Below are 21,554 nucleotides of genomic sequence, written 5' to 3' on the forward strand. Positions count from 1 at the left end.
TTACATGTGATTAGTCATATTTGTCATGCTAAATAGTCTAACACAGCTTTTCATAGGAAGGATCAAATTTGTCAATTTTCGGTTATGGTAAAATCAGATCTCAAACCATGGCCATTTTAAGTTTCATGGTCTATAGTTACTTTATTCTGATGCTCTTTCTAAACATTTCGTAATAGGCTTCAATACAAAAATTGCTTTTTAAGGAAATTAATGAAAAAGACTCTGATAAGTACTATTGAATACACGTTTTTGATAACTCTGAGATCATATTTCTGAACTTCCAGGACTTAAACAGAAAGATCAGACCATAGTAACACTGCAAACTCAACAAAAGAAGGATTACATGAGATTGAACTAGTGAAACCGAATTTTATGACACCTGTCTAAAAAAAAAGAACTAGCAGACAGAACTTTAAGAAACTACTATAAAACTATTCAAGGGTGAGGCCAGCAGGTAGGATGGTGGTTAGGGGCACTGGACTCCTACATGACCAGCCATGGTTCAAGTTCTGAGCCTGGCAGCTTGCTTTCTCATATTCCCTCTGTCTGTCTGTATCTCTGATCAAATTAAATAATAATAATAATAACCATAATAGAGGGACCAGCAGTTAGTGTAATGGCTATGTCACTGGACTCCCATGTAGTCGACCGCAGTTCACATCCCAGACCCGGTGGCTTAAAACATGCCGGGCACGTATGCGTTCATGCTCAAGATCCCAAGAGGAGAATGGAGGAGAAGGGACTGTGACATGGCCATCCACCCTGGGGGGTGATTTCTCACTTTCCATCTCTCTGTCTCTGTCTGTCTGGTGAGCGCACGTGCCCTATAGCAAAAACTTCTCAAAAAAAATTTTTTTAATAATAATAAAAATAAAGTCAAATAAAATAATTCTTAAAATATAGTCAAGAGCGAAACAAAATAATGTGGTCATAATAAATGAAGAGAGAGAATCTCATCAAATAAACAGAAGCTATAAAGGGCCAAATGAACAAATTCCTAGCATGGGCTGAAAGCCTAGAGATGGCAAACGAGTCAGTGAAATTAACAGAATAGAAACAAACCATCTGAATAACTGAAAGAAAAAGGACTTTAAAAATTACCAACAGAGTCTCAACAACCTGTGGGACATTATCAACTTATCTAAATCAGAGGAGAAAAAAGAGCAAAAAACGTTCTGAAGAAATAATGTCCAACAACTTCCCCAATTTTGGCAAAAAAAAAAAAAAAAAAAAACACAAAGCTACAGATCAAAAGAGCTCAGTTAATCCTGAACAGGATAAATACAAAGAAAGCAACACGTAGGCACATAGTAATCAAACTGCAGATAATCTTGCAAAGTTTTTTTTCAGAGAAAAATATTATATAGAGAGATACAACACAAAATAACATCTGACTTCTCATCAGAAACAATAGTGGCCAGAAAAACAAAGACATTTTTAAAGTAATATAAGAAATAAAACTATAAAATCAGAATTCCGTATATGTTGTGGTTTGTATTTTCCAAAAAAATCCGTGTCAAGATTTGGATGTGACAGGACTAAGAAGGTGAAAACTTAATCCAACCATGGTGTTGAAAGGAGGGGCCTTTAGGAGATTAGGATTAAGGTCATTGGTACAAGGCCCCCACCATTAAAGACTAATGATGGCTTTATAAGAACTGGGCTAAAACAGACACAAGGACACACATGCATGCACCCTTTCCCTCTATCATCCTGTTACGCAACCAGAAGACCCCTGCACCTTGACCTCTAAACTGTGAGCAGACTAAACCTCTAGTCTTATCAATCACTCGGTTTCAGGTATTTTCTATTAATGACAGAACAGACTAGAATAATATGCAATGAAAAAAAGAAATTCTTCTAAAATGAACATGAAATGAGGGGCCATGAAGTGGTTCAGTGGTAATGCAACTAGACAACAGGCAAGGTCCTAGGTTCCTGGGACCTTCTTGAACACACTGATTGATGCCCATGATCCAAGTTGGCTAGGACTGGTTCTGGGGATCACAAAACACTGAGTATGTTTGTCTGTGCCATGTGTGTGCATTCTTACTCTTTCCTTTTCTCATGAAAGAAATCAAAGTGAAAATGAAATGGAGACATTTTTAAGATAGACAAAAAGTGAACATATTGGTCACCAACAGTTACACTCTAAAACACATGCTAAGGAAAGTTCTTTAGGCAGAAGGAAAACAGCATCAGTCAGAAATTGAAAGCAATAAAATGAAAAATTTTAAACTGCAAATCAGGGGCCAACCCCATTCCACAGCATTTAAACACTGTGCATAATGAGTCAGATTCCACATGGCCTACCGCAGTTCAAATCCCGGCCCCAGCAGCTTGAAAAACGTGCCAGCATGTGTGCATGCATGTCCAAAATCCTGACAGGATGGAGAAATGGAGGAAAAAGGAATGTGGTGTGATCACACCCCATAGGGAACGAATGCTTTCTCTTTTTCTCTCTATGACAAATGCATGTACTCTCTGGCAAGTCAAAACAAAACAAACAAAAACAAAAATCCTACAAATTAATGTATAAATATAAAATATCTTATTTTCCATGATCTTTTAAAGACATGACTAGGGGGCTAGCAGGTAGCATGGTGGTTAAGGTGTTGGATTTCCACATGACTGACCTGGTGGCTTGAAAATCACACTGGGTGCATGTGCACGTGTGCCCAAAATTCCACGACGAGAATGGAGAAGGAACTGCAGCATGGCCATGCTCCCTGGGCGGTGACTTCTCACTTTCCCTCTCTGTCTCTCTGAGGCAAGTCCATGTGCCCTATGGAAAAAACTTTTCTAAAAAAAGGCACAACTAAAGCAAGCCAGCCCATGGCATGGTGGTTAAGGTGGCTAGATCCCACAAGGCTGACTGTATAATTCAAGTCCTGAACCCAGCAGCTTGAAAAACATGCCTGGCACACGCATATGCATGTCCAAAATCCCAAGAAGAGAATAGAGAAATGATTGCAGCATGGTCATCCCTTTGGGGGGGTGATTTCTCACTTTCCCTCTCTGTCTCTGTTGAGCATGCATGCCCTACAATAAAAAAAAAATCCTAAAGAAAAGACATGACTAAAGCAAAAATTATCATATTATATTATGAGATTTATATGCATATTATATAAGAAAAACTTTACAAGACAGTCAGGAATGGAGGTAAATGTAACTATAGTATTGCATGTCTTTTATTTTACATAGGCACACCAGAGAGAAAATATTAATTCAGTTCTAGATCACCACAATACAGCAAATATAGCATTAAAGCAAGTCATGTGAATTTTTTGGTTTCTCAGTACACATAAAATTAAATTTATATTATACTGTAATCTACTTAACTGCAATAACATGTCTAAAAATGCACATACCTTAATTTTAAAACTTTATTGCTTAAAAAATGTTAATGATCATCTGGGCCTTGAGTGAGTCATAATCATTTTGCTGGAAGAGTCTTGCCTCAATGCTGATGACTACAGATGGATTAAGGTGGTAGATGCTAAAAGCTGAGATGAATATGGCAATTTCTTAAAATAATACAACAATAAGGTCAATCAAATCAATTTACTCTTCCTTTCACAAAAGACTTCTCTGTAGCATGCAATGCTGCTGGATGGCACTTTACCCACAGTACAACTTCTTTCCACAATGGAGTTAATCCTCTCAAACCCTTCTAACACTTTATGTTTATTCTAAACCCTTTGTTGTCATTGCAGCTATATTCACAGCATCTTTACAAGGAGTAGATTCCATCCCAAGAAACCACTTGCTTTGCATAAGAAGTATCTCCTTGGTCTAGCCTGAGTGGTTAAGGGAGCCAGATCCCACAAGGATAACTGCAGTTCAAACCTCAGGCCCTATAGCTAGAAAAACATGCTAGGTGCATGCGCATGCATGCCCCAAATCCCAACTGGATGGAGAAATGGAAAAGAAAGAATCATGGTGTAACCACACCCATTAGGGGTTACTTTTTCCTTCTTTCCCTCCTTCATCCTCTTTTTCTCCCTGACAGTACACACACCTTCTGGCAATTATTAAAAAACAAAATGCAGGGACCAGCAGTTGGCATAATGGCTATGTCACTGGACTCCCATGTAGTCAACTGGATGCGCCCTATAGCAAAAACTTCTAAAAACAAACAAACAAACAAACAAAAATGCAACTTTTTTTTGGGGGGGGGAGATGTTTTTCGCTATAGGGCGCGTGTGCTTGCCAGAGAGAGATATAGAGACAGAAAGCAAGAAATCACCCCCCAGGGAGGATGGTCACACTGCAATCCCTTCTCCTCTATTCTCTCAGGATTTGGAGCATGCACATTTACGCACCCAGTTTGAGTTTTAAGCCACTGGGTCTTGGACTTAAACTGTGGTCTACCACATGGGAGTCCAGTGACATAGCCATTACACTAACTGCTGTTTCCCAAAAAATGCAACTTTTCATCTCTTAAAGTTTGATCATGAGGGACCAGCAGATGGCGTAATGGCTATGTCACTGGACTCCCATGTGGTAGACCACAGTTTAAGTCCAAGACCCAGTGGCTTAAAACTCAAACTGGGTGCGTAAATGTGCATGCTCCAAATCCTGAGAGAATAGAGGAGAAGGGTTGTGGGGTGGCCATCCCTCCTTGGGGGACGGGGAGGGATCATTTCTTACCTTCTGTCTCTCTGTCTCTCTGGAGAGCACACATGCCCTATAGCAAAAATCTCTTTAAAAAATAAAAAGTTTGATCATGAGATTGTAGCAAATCAGTCTTATCTTCAGACTCCAGACTCTACTTCTAGTTCTCTTGCTATGTCCATCACATCTCAGTTACTTTCTCCACTGATGTCTGGAATGCCTCAAAGTCATCCGTGAGGGTTAAAACTTCTTCCAAATCCCATAAATGTTGAGCTCCTTGTATAAATCATGAATGTTCTTAATGACATCTAGAATGCTGTATTCTTTCCAGAAAGTTTTCAATTGACTTTGTCCAGATCCACCTGAAGAATCACTATCTATGGCAATTGTAGTCTTACAAAATGTATTTCTTAAATAATAATACTCAAACACTGAAATTATTCCTTGATCTCTGGCTGTAGAATGGATGTTGTGTCAGCGAGCATGAAAACAACATGAAATCACCATCAGAGCTTTTAGGTAATAGGTGCATTGTCAACAAACAGTAATATTTTGAAGGGAATCTTTTTTTTTTCTTAGCAGATCTCAACAGTGGGCTTAAAATATTCAGTAAACCATACTATAGAGATGTGCTGTCATCCAGGCTTTGCTTCATTTAGAGAGTACAGGGAAAGTAGACAAAGTATCAATCCTTAGGGTCACAGGAGTTTCAGAATGATAAATGAGCAGTGGTCTCTAAAGTCACCAGCCCCATTAGCTCATAATAACTGAGTCAGTATGATCTTTGACGCTAGGTACTGACTGCTCCCTTCCAGCCATGGAAATCCTAGACAGCATTTTCTTCCAAAGGAAGGCTGTTTCATCTGCACTGAAAATCTGTGGTTTAGTGAAGTCACCTTCATCAATGATCTTAGCTAGATCTTCTTGGCTAGGTCTAAGTTCAACCATATTAACAGTAAGTAATATTAAACATAAATATAATTTTTTTAAATAGGAAGCATAATTAAAAACAAGCCAATGGAACCAGCAGATAGCATAATGGCTAAAAAATAAAAAAAAAGCCAATGGAACCAGCAGATAGCATAATGGCTACATTGCTGGACTCCCATGTAGTTGACCACAGTTCAAGTCCTGGACCCAGTGGCTTAAACTCAGGCCGGGCGTGTGCGTGCCCAAGATCCCAAGAGGAGAATGGAGGAGAAGGGACTGCAGCGTGGCCATCCCTCTGGGGAGGGTGATTTCTCACTTTCTGTCTCTCTGGTCTTTCTGGCAAGCATATGCACCCTACAGCAATAAACCTCTCCCCACCCCCACCCCGCGGGAAAAAAAAAAAGCCAAGAGTGGAGATAAAATAAAATATTCTATTAATATAAATATTTAACAGAATATTTAAAAGATACTAAATCTGGGCCAGCAGATAGCATAGTGGTTAAGGTCTGGACTCCCAGGTGGTCGACCACATTTCAAGTCCTGAACCTGGCAACTTGAAACTCATGATAGGTGCATGTGTATGCATGCCCAAAATCCTAAGAGGAGAATGAAGAAGGGACTGCAGTATGGTCATCCCCCTAGGGGGTGTCTTCTCACTCTCTGTTTCTCTCTCTCTCTCTCTGTCTTATCTCTCTGGCAAGCGCACAAACCCTAATAGCAGAAATCTCTCAAAAAAAAAATCTTAAAAAAGTCAGAAAAATAGGAAAAAAGAACAAAGAAGACATGGCACAGGTAGAATATTCAACTATATTAACTGCTACATTAAATACAAATTGTCTAAACACTCCAATTAAAAGGTAAAGACTGTCAAAATAGATTAAAAAAATAAAAAATAGAAAAAAGACAAGAACTAAACAGGCTGTCTGCAAGAAAGGTAGTCTGCATACAAAACACAGGTTAAATATAATGTCATTTGAAAAATACATAAGACAAAAACTTCATAAAATATCTAGAGTGGTTATATCACTATCAGACACAGTGAATTTCAATACAGAGTATTGAGGAGAAAAGAAACAGTACATCAAGATCTGACAGTTATAAATGCAGATAAGTCTAACAACACAGTTGCAAAATACAGGTTGAACACATCTTACCCAAAATGCATAGAACCACAAGTGTTTTGGTTTTCAGATTTTTTTCAGGTTTTGAAATATTTGCATATAAATAATGAGACAGCTTGAGAATGGGACCCAAGTCAAAACATACAGTGTATTTATGCTTCATATATAGCCTGTACACATAGCCTGAAGGCAATTTAAAAAAAAATTTTTATATTTCATGTTTCACGCAACCTTTCACATGAAGTCAGGTTTGGAATTTTCCACTTGATGCATGATGCTGGCACTAGAAAAGTTTTGGAATTTAGAGTATGTTAAATTTCACATTTTCAGATAAGGGATACTCAGCTTGTACATAAAGCAAAAAAGATAAGACTAAAGGGAGAAACAGATAAATTCAGAAGCATCATCAGAGACTACAGCATCCTCTCAGTAAATGAGAGAACTAGAGGGGGAAAAAAATCAGTCAGTAAAAATATGAAAAAAGAGGGACCAGCAGTTAGCATAATGGCTATGTTGCTGGACTCCCATGTAGTCGACCGCGGTTCGACTCCCGGACTTGGCGGCTTAAATTCACGCTGGGCACGTGTGTGTGCGTGCCCAAGATTCCAAGAGGAGAATGGAGGAGAAGGGATTGTGGCGTGGCCATCCCCGCTAGGGGGTGATTTCTTGGTTTCTGTCTCTCTGTCTCTCTCTGTCTGTCTGGCGAGCGCACGCACCCTATAGCAAAAACCTCTCCGAAAAAAGAAAAATAAATAAAAAAGTAAATGAATAAGTAAATAAATAATTCTTTTAAAAAATATATGAAAAAAGATATGACTCACTATCAACCACTCTGACAAGACATATATAAATACTATATTCCAAACAGCAGAAAATCAAGATGGACCATGTGGTGAACCATAATAAAAAAGTGCATTTGACTGAAATCTTACAAAGTATAAAATAGAAATTAATGCTACTAAGATATCTAGAAATCCCCTACACAGTTTAAAATTAAACAAGAATTTTCTAAATAATCCATGATTCAAAAAAGACAAAAATCAAATGGAAAACTAGAAAACATTTTGTACTAAAGGAAAATACACTTCAAAACTTGTGCAATAAATTAAATAGTGCAATAAGATACAGTCACAGCTTTAAATGCTTATTAAAAAAAAAGTTTTAAATGAATGTTTTAAGAATCTACCTTAGAAAGTAAGAGAAAGATGAGCAAAATTTTAAAAAGCAAAAGCAATGACAGAAAGTAGAGGATGAAGACAATTAATAAAGCTTATTGTTTTGTTAAGAGTGCCAAAGGGGAGAAAAAAAAAAAGAGAACATAGTTTACCAACATCAGAATTTAGTAAGGGGATATATCACTATAGCATTGTAGAGACATTAAAAGGATAAAGAAATATTAACAATTCTATGCCCATTAAGTTAGATGAACAACTTGAATAAAGTAAGCAATCCTTAAAACATACAATTTATCATAAACTGGCACAAAAGGAAATAGAAACTATGAGTAGTCTCACATACATTACAGAAATTGAATTTATTATAAAAAAATCTTCCCTCAAAAAATGTCAAACCCAGATGCTTTCACCAAGTTTTATAAAACATTTAAGGAAGCAACACATTCTGTTTACACAAATTAAAATAATGGAGGGTACTTCTCAACCTACTTTATGACTCCTATGTAATCATGATAGCAAAATGTGCAATAAAAAAATCAGAGCAATAATATCGTAAATGCAAAAAAAAAATCCTTAGCAAAGTATTAGTATATCCAAACTGGTAATATATTTTTAAAATATATCAATGACCAAATGGGATTTAGCTCAGCAACAAAAATACTTTACCTACAATATGAATTTTTAACAGAATAAAAGAGAAAAACAGATCAAATGATCATCTCAATAGATGCAATGAAATTTTTTTTTCTGTTTCTTTTTTCTTTTTTTTTTTTAGTTTTCTATAGGATTCATGTGCTCGCCAGAGACAGATAAGAGAGAGAAGGAAAGTGAGAAATCACCCCCAAAGGTCGATGGCTATGCCATAACTCCTTCTCTTCCTTTCTCCTCTCTGGATTTTGGGGACGCACGCACACACACCAAATTCATTTTCCAAGCAGCTGGCCCCAGACTTGAACTATACAGTCAGAAACTTGGGATCCAGCTGCCTTAACTTCTATGCCACCTGCTGACCCTGATTCAGTACAAGCTTTTGGAGGACAAAACAGCAACAACGATGACAAACAAAACAAAATAAAACAAAACAAAACAAAACACAGGGAAAAAAAGCACTCACTCACAGTAAATATTCTCAGCAAACTAGGAACAGAAAGAAACTTTTTAAACCTGATAAAAGGCAGCAATGGAAAAATAATAGCCAATAAGATACTTTAGAGCAAAATAAATGCTTCTCCAAAAAGATGAGAAATAAGGCAAACGAATCCACTCTCACCACTTTCACTCAATTTTTATTGGAGGTCCTACCCAATGAAAATGACCAGAAGTAGTTAAAGGCAAAAAGGTTAGAAAGGAAGAAGCAGCTTTGCAGATGACTTGACCATGTATGTACAAAATCTTAAAAGTAACCAACATTTAAAAGTGAATTTAATGATATTTCAAGTTACAAAGTCAACACACAAAAGTCAATTACTGATTAGGAAGGGGCAAGTGTGTGTTTAAAACAGCAACTTTACAATTCTATAAATAATTCTAGTATGTATATGAAAGCTTATCACTCTTAATGATTCTATATGTGTCTCTTGGGTAAAATTTTCAAAACAAGTATTTTGAAACTACAAGAAAAACAAATTTCACGTTGTTGTAACTACATTGGTTAAATCTCAGAGTTTCAATAATAATGGAAAATAAATTTAATTTTTAGATGTTTATTTTTCATTTATAACTTAACAGTCAAAGTGAACTTCTCTAATCTACTATGTGGTTTACAGTCACTGCCGCAGCTCTTTACTCTTTATGGAAAAAGCCTGCTGCTGGGTAGTAAACAGGAAATCATACTGTCATTTTCTTTCTCCTTAATAACTTTATAAAAAATTTTAAGTCACTTTGTGAATAAAACAAGAACAAAAGGAACACAAGTATGTACAAAGTAAACAAGAAATAAAAGATCCTTTAACTCAGAATGTCACTAAAAGAAATGTGCTCTTTGTTTTCTGTAACAGCTTATTAAATTTTACTTCATCACTACAATCACATATAAAACTCAGCTCACAATCTTTATGTTGCTAAAGTATATTTTCATAACAAGATTATGCTATGTTGTGAGACAACTCACAGACATAAAATTTTTAGCTTGAATTACCAAATACTAACACTCTAGTTCATCTAAAAAGCTCATTTTAGTCTAAGACATATGTCATTTAAAGGACAAAGTTTATGGATATCCCTAAGGTAGAAAATATGAGGTGAAAAAAAGGAAAAATGACTTGAAAGACAAAGTGGTTACACACCCAGAATACAATATAAAATTTGAATATGTTAAATATTAATACAACAAAAAGTATAAACAAACTTAAAACATACAAGTAGCATCTTCATCAATCAATATGTTTTTAACGTAAAACCACATCTTAGATTTGTACAAACTGCAAAACAAAAGCATTATCAATTGACCAATAATACACGAGATTCTCACTTCACTATTCAAAAAACTTAATAGTCTCTCACAGATGTAGAAAGTAAGTTCTTCAAAAGATATTACTTAGGTTTTAAGTAGCAGTATTACTCACCAAATAAAATGTTATAAATTACTATAAATCCTTGATTAATACACTGCCATTTATTTGATTCTATAACATAGACCTTTTAAACTGGTTAATTTCCCACTTTATTAATGCATTAAATTTCTTCACAGCAAATATTACCATTAGCTGTAATGGAATAAACTAAGAAAGCAAAACTTCTGACATTAGTTCAGAGATTTAGAGTCAGAATATACCTACAGGCTGGTCTTTGAACAAGATCACTGAATGAACGTTTTAATATGGAGATGTCAGCTATGCTGATTTGCCCCCAAGTTCTGAGGTGCTCTCCTATGTCCATGAGGTGGAAAATGCAGATAATATTTTACTTCATGCTTTCTACATGTTTCTTTTATTCCTGTTTCTAAAATCCAACAATACTACATTAATGTGTTATCTCTATTAACATATCTCATTTTCAACCACTCCAGAAAAGTATAAGAAAAGAAACTGGTTTTACCATTGAAAAATCACTGGCAACCTATGTTAGGAAAACATTTATCCTATGGAAGATCACTATTGATCTTTTTTTTTTCTTTTTTTTGGAGAGGTTTTTGCTATAAGGCACGTTCGCCAGACAGACAGAGAGAGACAGAGAGACAGAAAGCGAGAAATCACCCCCCAGGGAGGGATGGCCATGCTGCAATCCCTTCTCCTCCATTCTCTTCTTAGGATCCTGAGCATGCACACCCACGTGCCCAGCCTGAGTTTAAGCCACCGGGTTCAGTCCGTGGTCAACTACACGGGAGTCCAGTGACACAGCCATTACACTAACTGCTGGTCCCATCACTATTGATCTTTAAACCTTTTTCTTTTTCCAGAAAGATATTTACTGAAAACCAACTGATTCATATTAAAAATACAAGTAAAATTGGATTATATCTGGAAAGGAACAAATAAAAACTGGTTTACAAATAAATCAGGCTTGAGAACAGGGACTAATATTGGAAGTAAAGATTATATTATAACTTCTAAGAGATATTTTTGCAATAGGGCACATGCACTTGCCGGAGAGACAGAGAGAGCCAGAGAGACAGAAAGCAAGAAATCAGCCCCCAGAGGGAATGGCCACGCCACAATCCCTTCTCCTCCATTAGGATTTGGGGCATGCATGCACACATACCTGGCATGAGTTTTAAGCCATCAGGTCCAGGACCTGAACCACAATCAACAACATGGGAGTCCAGCAACATAACCATTATGCCATCTGCTGGTCCCATTTTATAACTTTTTAAAATCAATACTTTTTAGTGATAGAGTACATCATTTTAAAACACTCATACATGTTCATTTTCTCAAAATCTTATAACCATAATGTGAAGTAGAGAAGGCAGATATTATCATACTTATTTTCAAACAAGTACACCAAAGTTCATGTGATAATAACCTGGCCAGGGTAAACAAGCAGTAAGCAACAATGCTCTTTTGGAAGTTCTTTGAATAAAATATAGCCAAAGAGCATTGGGCTATGTAATAAAGTTTACTTAAATAAAATACAAAATTGTTACTAAAATAACACCAAGAATCTCTAAAGAAAGAAAAAAAAAAATGGAGGGAACAAATGCCAAATCCAGTTGCCCCCTCAGTATTTCAACCAACACTTTCAAGAGTTCAGTTAAATACTATCATGACAAATCTCATTCAGTGAATCTAACATAAACCTAGGGAAAAAAAATAAACTGTAAAAATAGATCAAGTATACTCCCAGTAAACTCAGTCCTTCTTCCACACACGTATGGCAAACAGGGATCATCAGATACCTAGACAAAAACTACACCAAAAAGAACCATAATAAACAAATTAAACAGTTAATCAAAGAGGGAGGAAAACTTAAAATGTATTTAGTGTCCTAAAATCAAATATTCTAACAGCAGGTTAATATGAACTAGAAACAGTTTCCAGAAATATAAAGTAATAGCTGAAATAAATAATTCAATAAAGAGCTGGAAGAAGAAAATCTCCCAGGGGGGACAAAAAATTGAATATGGAAAAAAGAAGAAAGAAAAAAATTAATACAGTAAATTGATATAAAAGCTCCAGAAAATAAATAGATAAAGCAGGAGTGAATATAGAGAACATATGAGAAAGTAATAATCGAAGAAATTCAACTTCCCAGAATGGAAGACCAACCTAAGGTTTCATATTCAAAGAGTCCACCAAATTTTTCCCAGGATAAATAAAAAAGGACCATAATTCATCTTCTTCAATTTCATAATTCCAGGAATAAGCAAGCATCAACACAAAAAACTTCCAAAGAATAAAAATAAGTTACCTAATAAAGATATTATTACTAACATCAAACCTCTTAGTAGTAAAACTGGTTACTAAAAGGCAATGGAATGTAACCTTCAAAATTCGGAAGGAAACTAATTTTAGACTTAAATTCTATATCTAACCAAAATTTGTAACAGATGTGAAAGTGAAAGGACATTTCAAACCTTATGTTGACAAGCAACTACACAAATGCTTCCTGAAAAAATTACTTTGGAAGAAACTCTAGGAAACTATAGAAATCCAAAACAAAAAGAGAAAGTCATGAGACCTAAGAAATCACAGAATTTGTCCAGGAGTTAATGTCAGCAGATCATCCAACCCAGAAAGAAGTCTGCTCATCTTACAACTTTAGCAAACAGTGGGATTAAAATGCTAGATAATTAGGTGATATGATAAAGATGGCAACCCAACCATAATTCAAGAACCACCTAAACCCTTTATAAACAAATGTTCTTCTATTGATAAGGGGAAAAATGGCAAGTAGAAAATTTTGGAAAGACAGTCCATTGTCCAAACTAAAGTACAGCATTATCTTGAGTACCCATAGAGAATGAAAACTCCATTTGTTCTACAGGGACTCCATCACACCACTTTACTTGGCAATGAGTATTGTTTATACAATCATAACATTGGTTACTGTTTTTCAGAATCAATAAATAAACTATTATAAGGCTTGACATACAAAATAAGTGCTACTGTTGGCATAAATCAGGGAGGGAATGCAAGGAATTTAAGGGAAATATGAAGAGGAGTGCTAATTCCTCACAACTTATAAAGAGGAAAATTTAGAGGCAATGTCTAAAAACTTTCTAAAGTTAATGGTCCAACAGCCAGAAGTTTAACCATAAAGATGACAACATAGGGAAGGGAGAATAGGTATTGAAAGTTTATCTCACGGGGACCAGCGGTTAGTGTAATGGCTATGTTGCTGGACTCCCACGTAGTCAAACGTGGTTCGCATCCAGGACCCAGTGGCTTAAACTCATGCCAGGCACGTGTGCATGCGTGCCCAAGATCCCGAGAGGACAGTGGAGGAGAGGGGATTGCGATGTGGTCATGTCCCCTGGGGGGGGGGGGTGATTTCTCGCTTTCTGTCTCTCTGTCTCTCTCTGTCTCCCTGGCAAGCGCACGTGCCCTATAGCAAAAATCTCTCCAAAAAAAAAAGAAAGAATGAAAGTTTATCTCACAATAGGGAGGCACTAGATTGCTTAAAGTTGGTTAGCCACAAAATAAAGTTTAAAAAATTATATATAAAATTGGGATAATATTATAGCAGATCAATTAAAAGTAGAAAAGATCTAAAATAACATGTGAAAAGAGAAACCCAATTGGAAGAGGTAAAGGATAGAAAGGTTCTTCTATGTAAGTCATTGAAATTCCTCTTCCTGAGACCAGCAGTTAGCATAATGACTGTGTCACTGGACTCCCATGTAGTCGACTGCAGTTCGAGTCCCAAATCCGGTGGCTTAAACTCACACTGGGTGCATGTGCATGTGTGCTCATGATCCCGAGAGGAGAATGGAGGAGAATTGACTGCGGTGTGGCCATCCCCCCGGGGGTGATTTCTTGCTTTCTGTCTCTTTATCTCTGTCTTTCTGGTGAGTACAAGCGCCCTATAGCAAAAACCTCTCAAACACACACACACACACACACACACACACACACACAAATTCCTCTTCTCTGACCTATGCAGAAAAAGCTCTAAGAAATTACTTATTTTTTCACTTCCTACACTAAATATTAACCTATTATAATGCATTCCAAATTTAACTTACTAAAATAACATGAAAGAAATTAAACTTAAGGATATTAATGGTTGGCCACTCTGGAAAACAGTTTGGCAGTTTTTAAAAAGTTAAACACATACCACTTGTAAAGTTAAACATACACTTACCATATGACCCAGCAATTCCATTCCTAGGTTATTACCTCTGACAAACGCAAACACATCACTCAAAGACACACACTAACAGCTTTATTGATAACAGTCAAAAACTAGAAAAGCCCAGATGTCCATCAACTGTTGAACAGATAAACTGCGATATAGTCAGCCCATGGAATACTACTCAATAATAAAACAGGAACAAATTTATGATATGCACAACATGGATGACTCTTAAAAGTATTATGCTTTGGGAAAGAAACCAGACACAAAAGACTACACAGTGCATGATTCTACTTGTGTGAAATTTCAAAAAAGCAAAATTATAGTAATAGAAAGCAGATTACTGGTTGCCAGGTTTGAATGATAAGGACTGGACTGCAATGGACCATAAAGCAATTTTTAGGGTGATGGAAATATTCTATGTTATGATTGTCCTATACCACTGTATTTATCTGGCAAAGTGCATCAAATTGTAATTTAAAACTGTTTAATTTTATTGCATGTAAATCACAACTAGTAAGGCTAGTTTAACTACTAACATTTAACTACTAACACATTTAACTATTGACAACAGCTTTTAGCATAGGTACTAACTACAGTTTATTGATTATAAATACTACAATCACTACTTAAGAGGTAACTTTTGACCAGACTACAGATACACAAGAACTAAAAGAATCCTGTGAATGGAACAGTCTTCATCGTACTCAACTTGTCCGTGGGTAAATAGTAGTTGCCTAGCAACTAGTCTAAACTCTACATTTCTAATAAACACATTGACCACATAAGCAGGTGATCTCACAAATGATAAACTTTACACTGAAAACTTCTTCTTTTAAAAATAATAAGAATAAAAATGTACTTAAGTTATTTATCTAAAGTTGGGGTAAATAAATACAAAAGGCAGGTAATAAAAAATATAAAATTAAAAGCATAGATACAAAAAAAAATCATTGTCCTCATTTGACCTTTTAGTTGAGGACTTTACTTACCTAATTCACAGGATTGTTTATGTCATGAGTTTATGTGAAAATCCTTTCCCTTCATTCCTTAAAGCCCTTCTCCTGCCACCATCCAAACTGGCTTAATTGAATACTTTCATTAATGTATTTACATGCCACTAAATGCATACAAAATAAAACTTTTCTCGACATTAAATGATTCTAAAAGTATCTATTAGATTGTAGAATCTGAAGACACCACAGAAAAATATAATACTAACTTACTGAGACATCCATACACACAACATGTTAGAAGGTCAAAAACCTAACTTTATAAACGAATTATAAATTATCAAAATAAAAAATTACAAAGAAATTCCTAAGCAATAAATTGCTAACATATATGTCAAATATCATTTCTTTCTTGCTCAACACAGCATGTCATGTTTTATTTTAACAACATCAGAAAGAACTTCCAAGACACAATTCACTGTACAGAACTCGTACCAAACGCATTATTTTTGGTTCTGATGTGCACTTACCCCTCTTCTGAACCCAACCTTCTTTCACAATGGTAACATCGCTCATGATGGCTCCCCTCTGAGCCCCCAACTTGGAGAAATGGTACTTTGTAGTATCAGCTTCAGGGTCTGGATTCTCTGCTGCTGCTGCCCTTCCCACTCTCTAGTGATGACTCAGCCTGGAAGGAAGTATTGAAGAAAGAATTTCTTTTTTTTCCATTCTTGCAACTCACATAGCAATAACAAACAACTAATTCTTTGTAAATGTCTTCAACGGGCCAGACCTCACATAAAAGTCTAGCTCTTCAAACTGGGGAACTTATTTATTAAATAGTTCTATAATGAATGCACTTCCTTGGTCTTGTGACAGATTTCAAATGATAGTGAAACTCTTAAGAAATTGCAACAAAAAATATCTTAAGAAAACCACTGTCACACCTACACAAACAATAAAGAAAATCTGTTCAGTAATGTATATTTGAAGTGAAAAGGAAAGAGGATAAAAGTTAAGTGGACTAAATCCCTATAATTTCAGAAATAGTTATAGCAAAGCAACTGTATTTTTAATAAAATACAATTTAGTAAAACTACAATTGTAGTTTAAGTAAAATACAATGGGCCCAGAAACCAGCATTTATGTATTAATAGTCTGCTTTATTCCAACAAATATTTTAAGTAGGTTATAATCAGCATATAATATAAAATCGATCATTTTTTAAAGTAGATGAAAAGAGTTAAAGGGAATATGAAAGGAGAAAAAAAAATTAAGTAATCCAGATGTTCCAAGAACTGTTGGGGAACCAGCAGTTAGCGTAATGGCTATGTCGCTGGACTTCCACGTAGTCGACCACGGTTCAAGTCCCGGACCCGGTGGCTTAAAACTCACGCCGGGCGCGTGTGCGTGCGTGCCCAAGATCCTAAGAGCAGAATGGAGGAGAAGGGATTGTGGCATGGCCATCCCCCCCTGGGGGGTGATTTCTTGCTTTCTATCTCTTTCTCTGTCTGTCTGGTGAGTACAGGCGCCCTATAGCAAAAACCTGTCCAAAAAAAAAAAAAAAGAATTGTTATAGGTGCTTATATCTATTAATCTCAAGTAATCTTTTATTTTATTTTTATTTTTTTCTGTAGGGTACATGCACTCGCCAGAAAGAGACAGAAAGCGAGAAATCACCTCCCAGGGGGGATGGCCATGCCACAATCCCTTCTCCTCCCAGATCTTGGGCACACACGCAGCTGAAGTTTAAGCCCCCGGGTCCTGAACTCAAACCATGGTCGACTACATGGGAATCCAGCAACAAAGCCATTACACTAACTGCTGGTCCCTCACGTAACCTTCACAATAATCCTATTAGAGTACTATTAACTCCATTTCACAGATGGAGAAATTGAAGATCTCAGAGATTAAGCCCCTGTGCTGATGTCAACATGGCTAATAAGTGATGAAGCCAAAAACTGAACCCAGGGTGTTTGACTTCAGATCCAGCATTCTTTTTTTTTTTTTTTTTTTGGAGAGGTTTATTCGCTATAGGGTACGTGCGCTCGCCAGACAGACAGAGAGAGACAAAGAGACAGAAAGCGAGAAATCACCCCCCAGGGGGGATGGTCACACCTCAATCCCTTCTCCTCCTTTCTCCTCTCAGGATCTTGGGCACGCACGCACATGCACCCGGTATGAGTTTTAAGCCACCACCTCCGGGATTCGAACCGTGGTTGACTACGTGGGAGTCCAGCGACACAGCCATTACGCTAACTGCTGGTCCCCAGATCCAGCATTCTTAATTCCAAAAAAGGACCGCCTTAAAAGAAGCCAGAGTTAAGACCAGCAAGTGACGTAACGGTTACATCACTGGACTCCCACTGTCGGTCATGGTTTGAGTCCTGGACCCAGCGGCTTAAAACTCTCACAGGGTGCATGTGCATGCATGCTCAAAATCCCTAGAGGAGACTGGAGACGATATTGTGGTGTGGCCATCCCTTCTAGGGGGCGATTTCTCACTTTCTGTCTCTCTGTGTTTCCAGCAAATGCACACATCTTAAAGCAAAAACCTCTCTTAAGAAAGAAAACAAAAAAGTATGCAGAGTAAAAGTCTACGTATTTGTGGAAAATGAACTACGAATTTCAGAAAAGACAATGCAAACAAGGAAACACAATAGGCTTCAATATTTACAGTATTCATTAAAAAAAAAAAAAATTGCTCAGACGAAGAAACCCTACCTGGGACAAGAAAACCTACCCAGGGGCCAGCAGGTGGTGTGGTAGTTAAGGTGCTGTACTCCCACATGGCCAACCACAGCTCAAGTCTTGGACCTGGCAGCTAGAAAATCATGCTGACCATGAAAACATGCACCCAAAATCCAAAGAGGAAAATGGAGGAGAAAAGATTGCAATGTGGCCAATCCTCTCGAGGGATGGTTTCTCACGTTCACTCTCGCTGTCTGTCTCCAGTAAATGACACGCCCTAACGACAAAAACTTTGAAAAGAAAAAAATAAAGGAAATACATCCTAAGGGTCTTCATAAGATAACTACAGTGTAATAAACTAAGTCCTCAAAAACATTTCCACATATACAGCCATGAGTTTTATGGGACTACTTCTTTTCTTGAGAGAGAGATTTTTGCAAGGTTGGCAGGTGGCATGGTGGTTGAGGCGCTGGACTCCTACATGGCTGACCACAGTTTGAATCCTGGACCTGGCAGCCTACTTTTTCACCTTGCCTCTCCCTGTCTCTCTCTCTGTCTCTCTCTGGTCAAATTTAAAAATAATAGCAAAATAATTTTTTTAAAAGAGAGAGATTTTTGCTATAGGGCATGTGCGCTCACAGGAGAGACAGAAAGGGAGAAATCACCTCCCAGGGGAGATGGCCACACCGCAATCCTTTCTCCTCCGTTCTCCTCCCAGGATCTTGGGCACACATGCACATGCAGCTAGTGTGAGTTTTAAGTCACCAGGTCTAGGACTCAAACTGTGGTCGACTACTTGGGAGTCCAGTGATGTAACCATTACAAAATCTACTCATCTATGGGGTTATTTCTTATTGTACCTCTCAACCTAAGAAGGAAAATGCCAGCATAAAAATCATGTAAAAGCATTCTCACCAAAAGGCACCAAAATATGGTTCAGGTACACTGGTGTTACGTTGTCTAGAAATGTAGGCATAAATTTTAGATAATCAGAAAAATGGATGAATGCACTACACAAATATACTATTCTCTCAACTTGGGTTTCATAAATAGTACAGAGAGTAAATTCAAACTTAGACTCACTCACTAGTACTAAATTCATTTACAGGTCTTTCATCAAAAGAAACTAAGTGAAGAGAGTAATTATTTAGAAGTCAAGACTAAACAGCAGGGCTAAATGGCCTAATAAAGGCAGTGTGGTTGAAGTAAAGATCATCTCACATGCCATTAGACGAGTGCAGTACCTACAGGTAAGGCCAAGGCTTCTCAAAAATTACGCTCATAGGATTCTGCCGCTATAGTCAATAATGGATATTAGAATCTCAGTGTATTTTCCAAAAATATATGTTTGGGAAATATTGGGACCAGCAGTTAGCACAATGGCTATCTCGCTGGACTCCCACGTAATTGACCACGGTTCGCGTCCCAGACCTGGTGGCTTAAAACTCACACCGGGCGCATGTGCGTGTGTGCCCAAGATCCCGAGAGGAGAATGGAGGAGAAGGAATTGCAGCGTGGCCATCTCCTCTGGGGGGTGATTTCTCGCTTTCTATCTGTCTGTCTGTCTCTGTCTGTCTGGCAAGCGCACATGCCCTATACCAAAATATATGTTTGGGAAATATATAAACAAATATATACTTGTTTGACCCAGAACTAAATTAGAGAAATCTGGGGAAAACAAAAAGAAATTCTTCCGCCAAGAATGTACGAGAAATTCTACAAACCATGTTCTTGTCTTAACATCACTATTAGCATATTAAAATTTCTAAAACAAATAAGTGTAACTATAACTTCATTTATCTTGGCAAAGCCTAAACTGATTGCTGACAAAGGAAATGGCCATGCTTCAAGACCCATTTCACTATTAAAAACGGGTCAACAAAAGCCTTCAGTAGAGAATCCAAATACGAACCCAGGTTTGGATGGCAGTCAGTAGCATGCTGGACTGCAGAACTGAAACCCCTCACCAATTGCAGTTCAAATACCCACCAAATCCAGGCAGCCTGAAAACATGCCCAGGTGGGTGTGCATTTGCCCAAGATCGTGGAAAGTTGAAAGACGGCAGGAAAGGAATCACAGCATGACCAGACCCTGCAGAGGTGGCTCTTCTCTCTCCCTCCTAGGTGCATATATGGAGTCAATCATGAACTTTAAAATAATAAACTAAACTACCAAAATAAACAACTCTTGTACCTTTAAAAAATGCAAATACAGAGGCCAGCAGCTGGCACAGTGGTTAAGGCGCTGGACTCCTATACGATGACCATGGTTCAAGTCCCAGACTCAAAAGCTTGAAACTCACACTGGGCACGTGTGTGTGCATGCCAAAATTCCAAGAGGAGAACAGAGAAGGGACTGCAACATGGCCATCCCCATGGAGGGGGTAATTTCTCACTTTCTCTCTCTCTGTCTCTGTCTCTCTGGTGAGCACATGCACCCCATAGCAAAAACATCTCTTTTAAAAAATGCAAATACAACTTTAATTTGATTAACATAACATTCTGAAGATCTTGATACAGTCAACTGGCTATATAATTCAAGAATACTTCAAAAAATTTGTGGAAAAATGGAATTAAGGTATGAGTTCATTTTGTTACAAAATAAAATTTTAAATCCATGCACAGCTTTCTCATAATAAACATTTTCCATGAATATTTTGAACAACTCCTCCTCCACACACACACATACACACACACACACACACACACACACACACACAGAGCACTAGATAACTGAAAGGGGTAACTCCTTCTACTACATAAAGAATTATACATTAAATTCTGGAAAACAGTGGTATGAAACAATGTCTTTATAAAGAACACCTGCACTGCAGCTCTTCTCTTTAATATTTAGTAGTATTTTAGGAAGGGGCCCTACATTATGCCATTCTTTTGTTTTTTTGCCACAGGGCTCTGAGAAACAGACTGAGAAGAGGCGCATGGTCACGCCACAAGCCCTTCTCCTCCATTTCTCCAACTTATGGGGATTCTGAGCACATACACAGATGCCCAGCACATTTTCCAACCCACTTGGGACCAGCAGATGGTGTAATAGTTACATCACTGAACTCCTTCCTAAGTAGTTGATCACAGTTTCAGTCCCGGACCCGGAGGCTTAAAACTCACACCAGGTACGTGTGCATGCAAGCCCAAAATCACCTCCTATCCAAGAGGAGAATGGAAGAGAAGGGACTGCAGCTTGGCCATCCTCCCCCACTCCCCATCCCTGGGGAACAATTTCTCACTTTCTCTCTCTCTGGCAAGCACATGTGTCATACAGCAAAAATATCTCTGAAAAAAGGAACCCCCCCCCACACACACACACACACTGTG

The 21,554-nt window shown here is 37.4% G+C and overlaps 1 protein-coding gene across 2 annotated transcripts in view; it reads right to left on the bottom strand.

Moving 5' to 3' along the window:
• The window catches only part of AKT3 (AKT serine/threonine kinase 3), a 335,945-nt gene extending 319,721 nt beyond the window's left edge, over window positions 1-16,224 (bottom strand). For both annotated transcript variants that reach the window (XM_006157219.3, XM_014591111.2), the window contains exon 1: window positions 16,062-16,224. In XM_006157219.3, the coding sequence (XP_006157281.1) occupies window positions 16,062-16,107 (46 nt within the window). In that variant the 5' untranslated portion in view covers window positions 16,108-16,224. The remainder of the gene's footprint in view (window positions 1-16,061) is intronic.
• Between the last annotated feature and the right edge of the window lie 5,330 nt (window positions 16,225-21,554).

Source organism: Tupaia chinensis, unplaced genomic scaffold (assembly GCF_000334495.1).
Source record: "Tupaia chinensis unplaced genomic scaffold, TupChi_1.0 Scaffold000532_1, whole genome shotgun sequence".
Taxonomy (NCBI): Eukaryota; Metazoa; Chordata; class Mammalia; order Scandentia; family Tupaiidae; genus Tupaia; species Tupaia belangeri.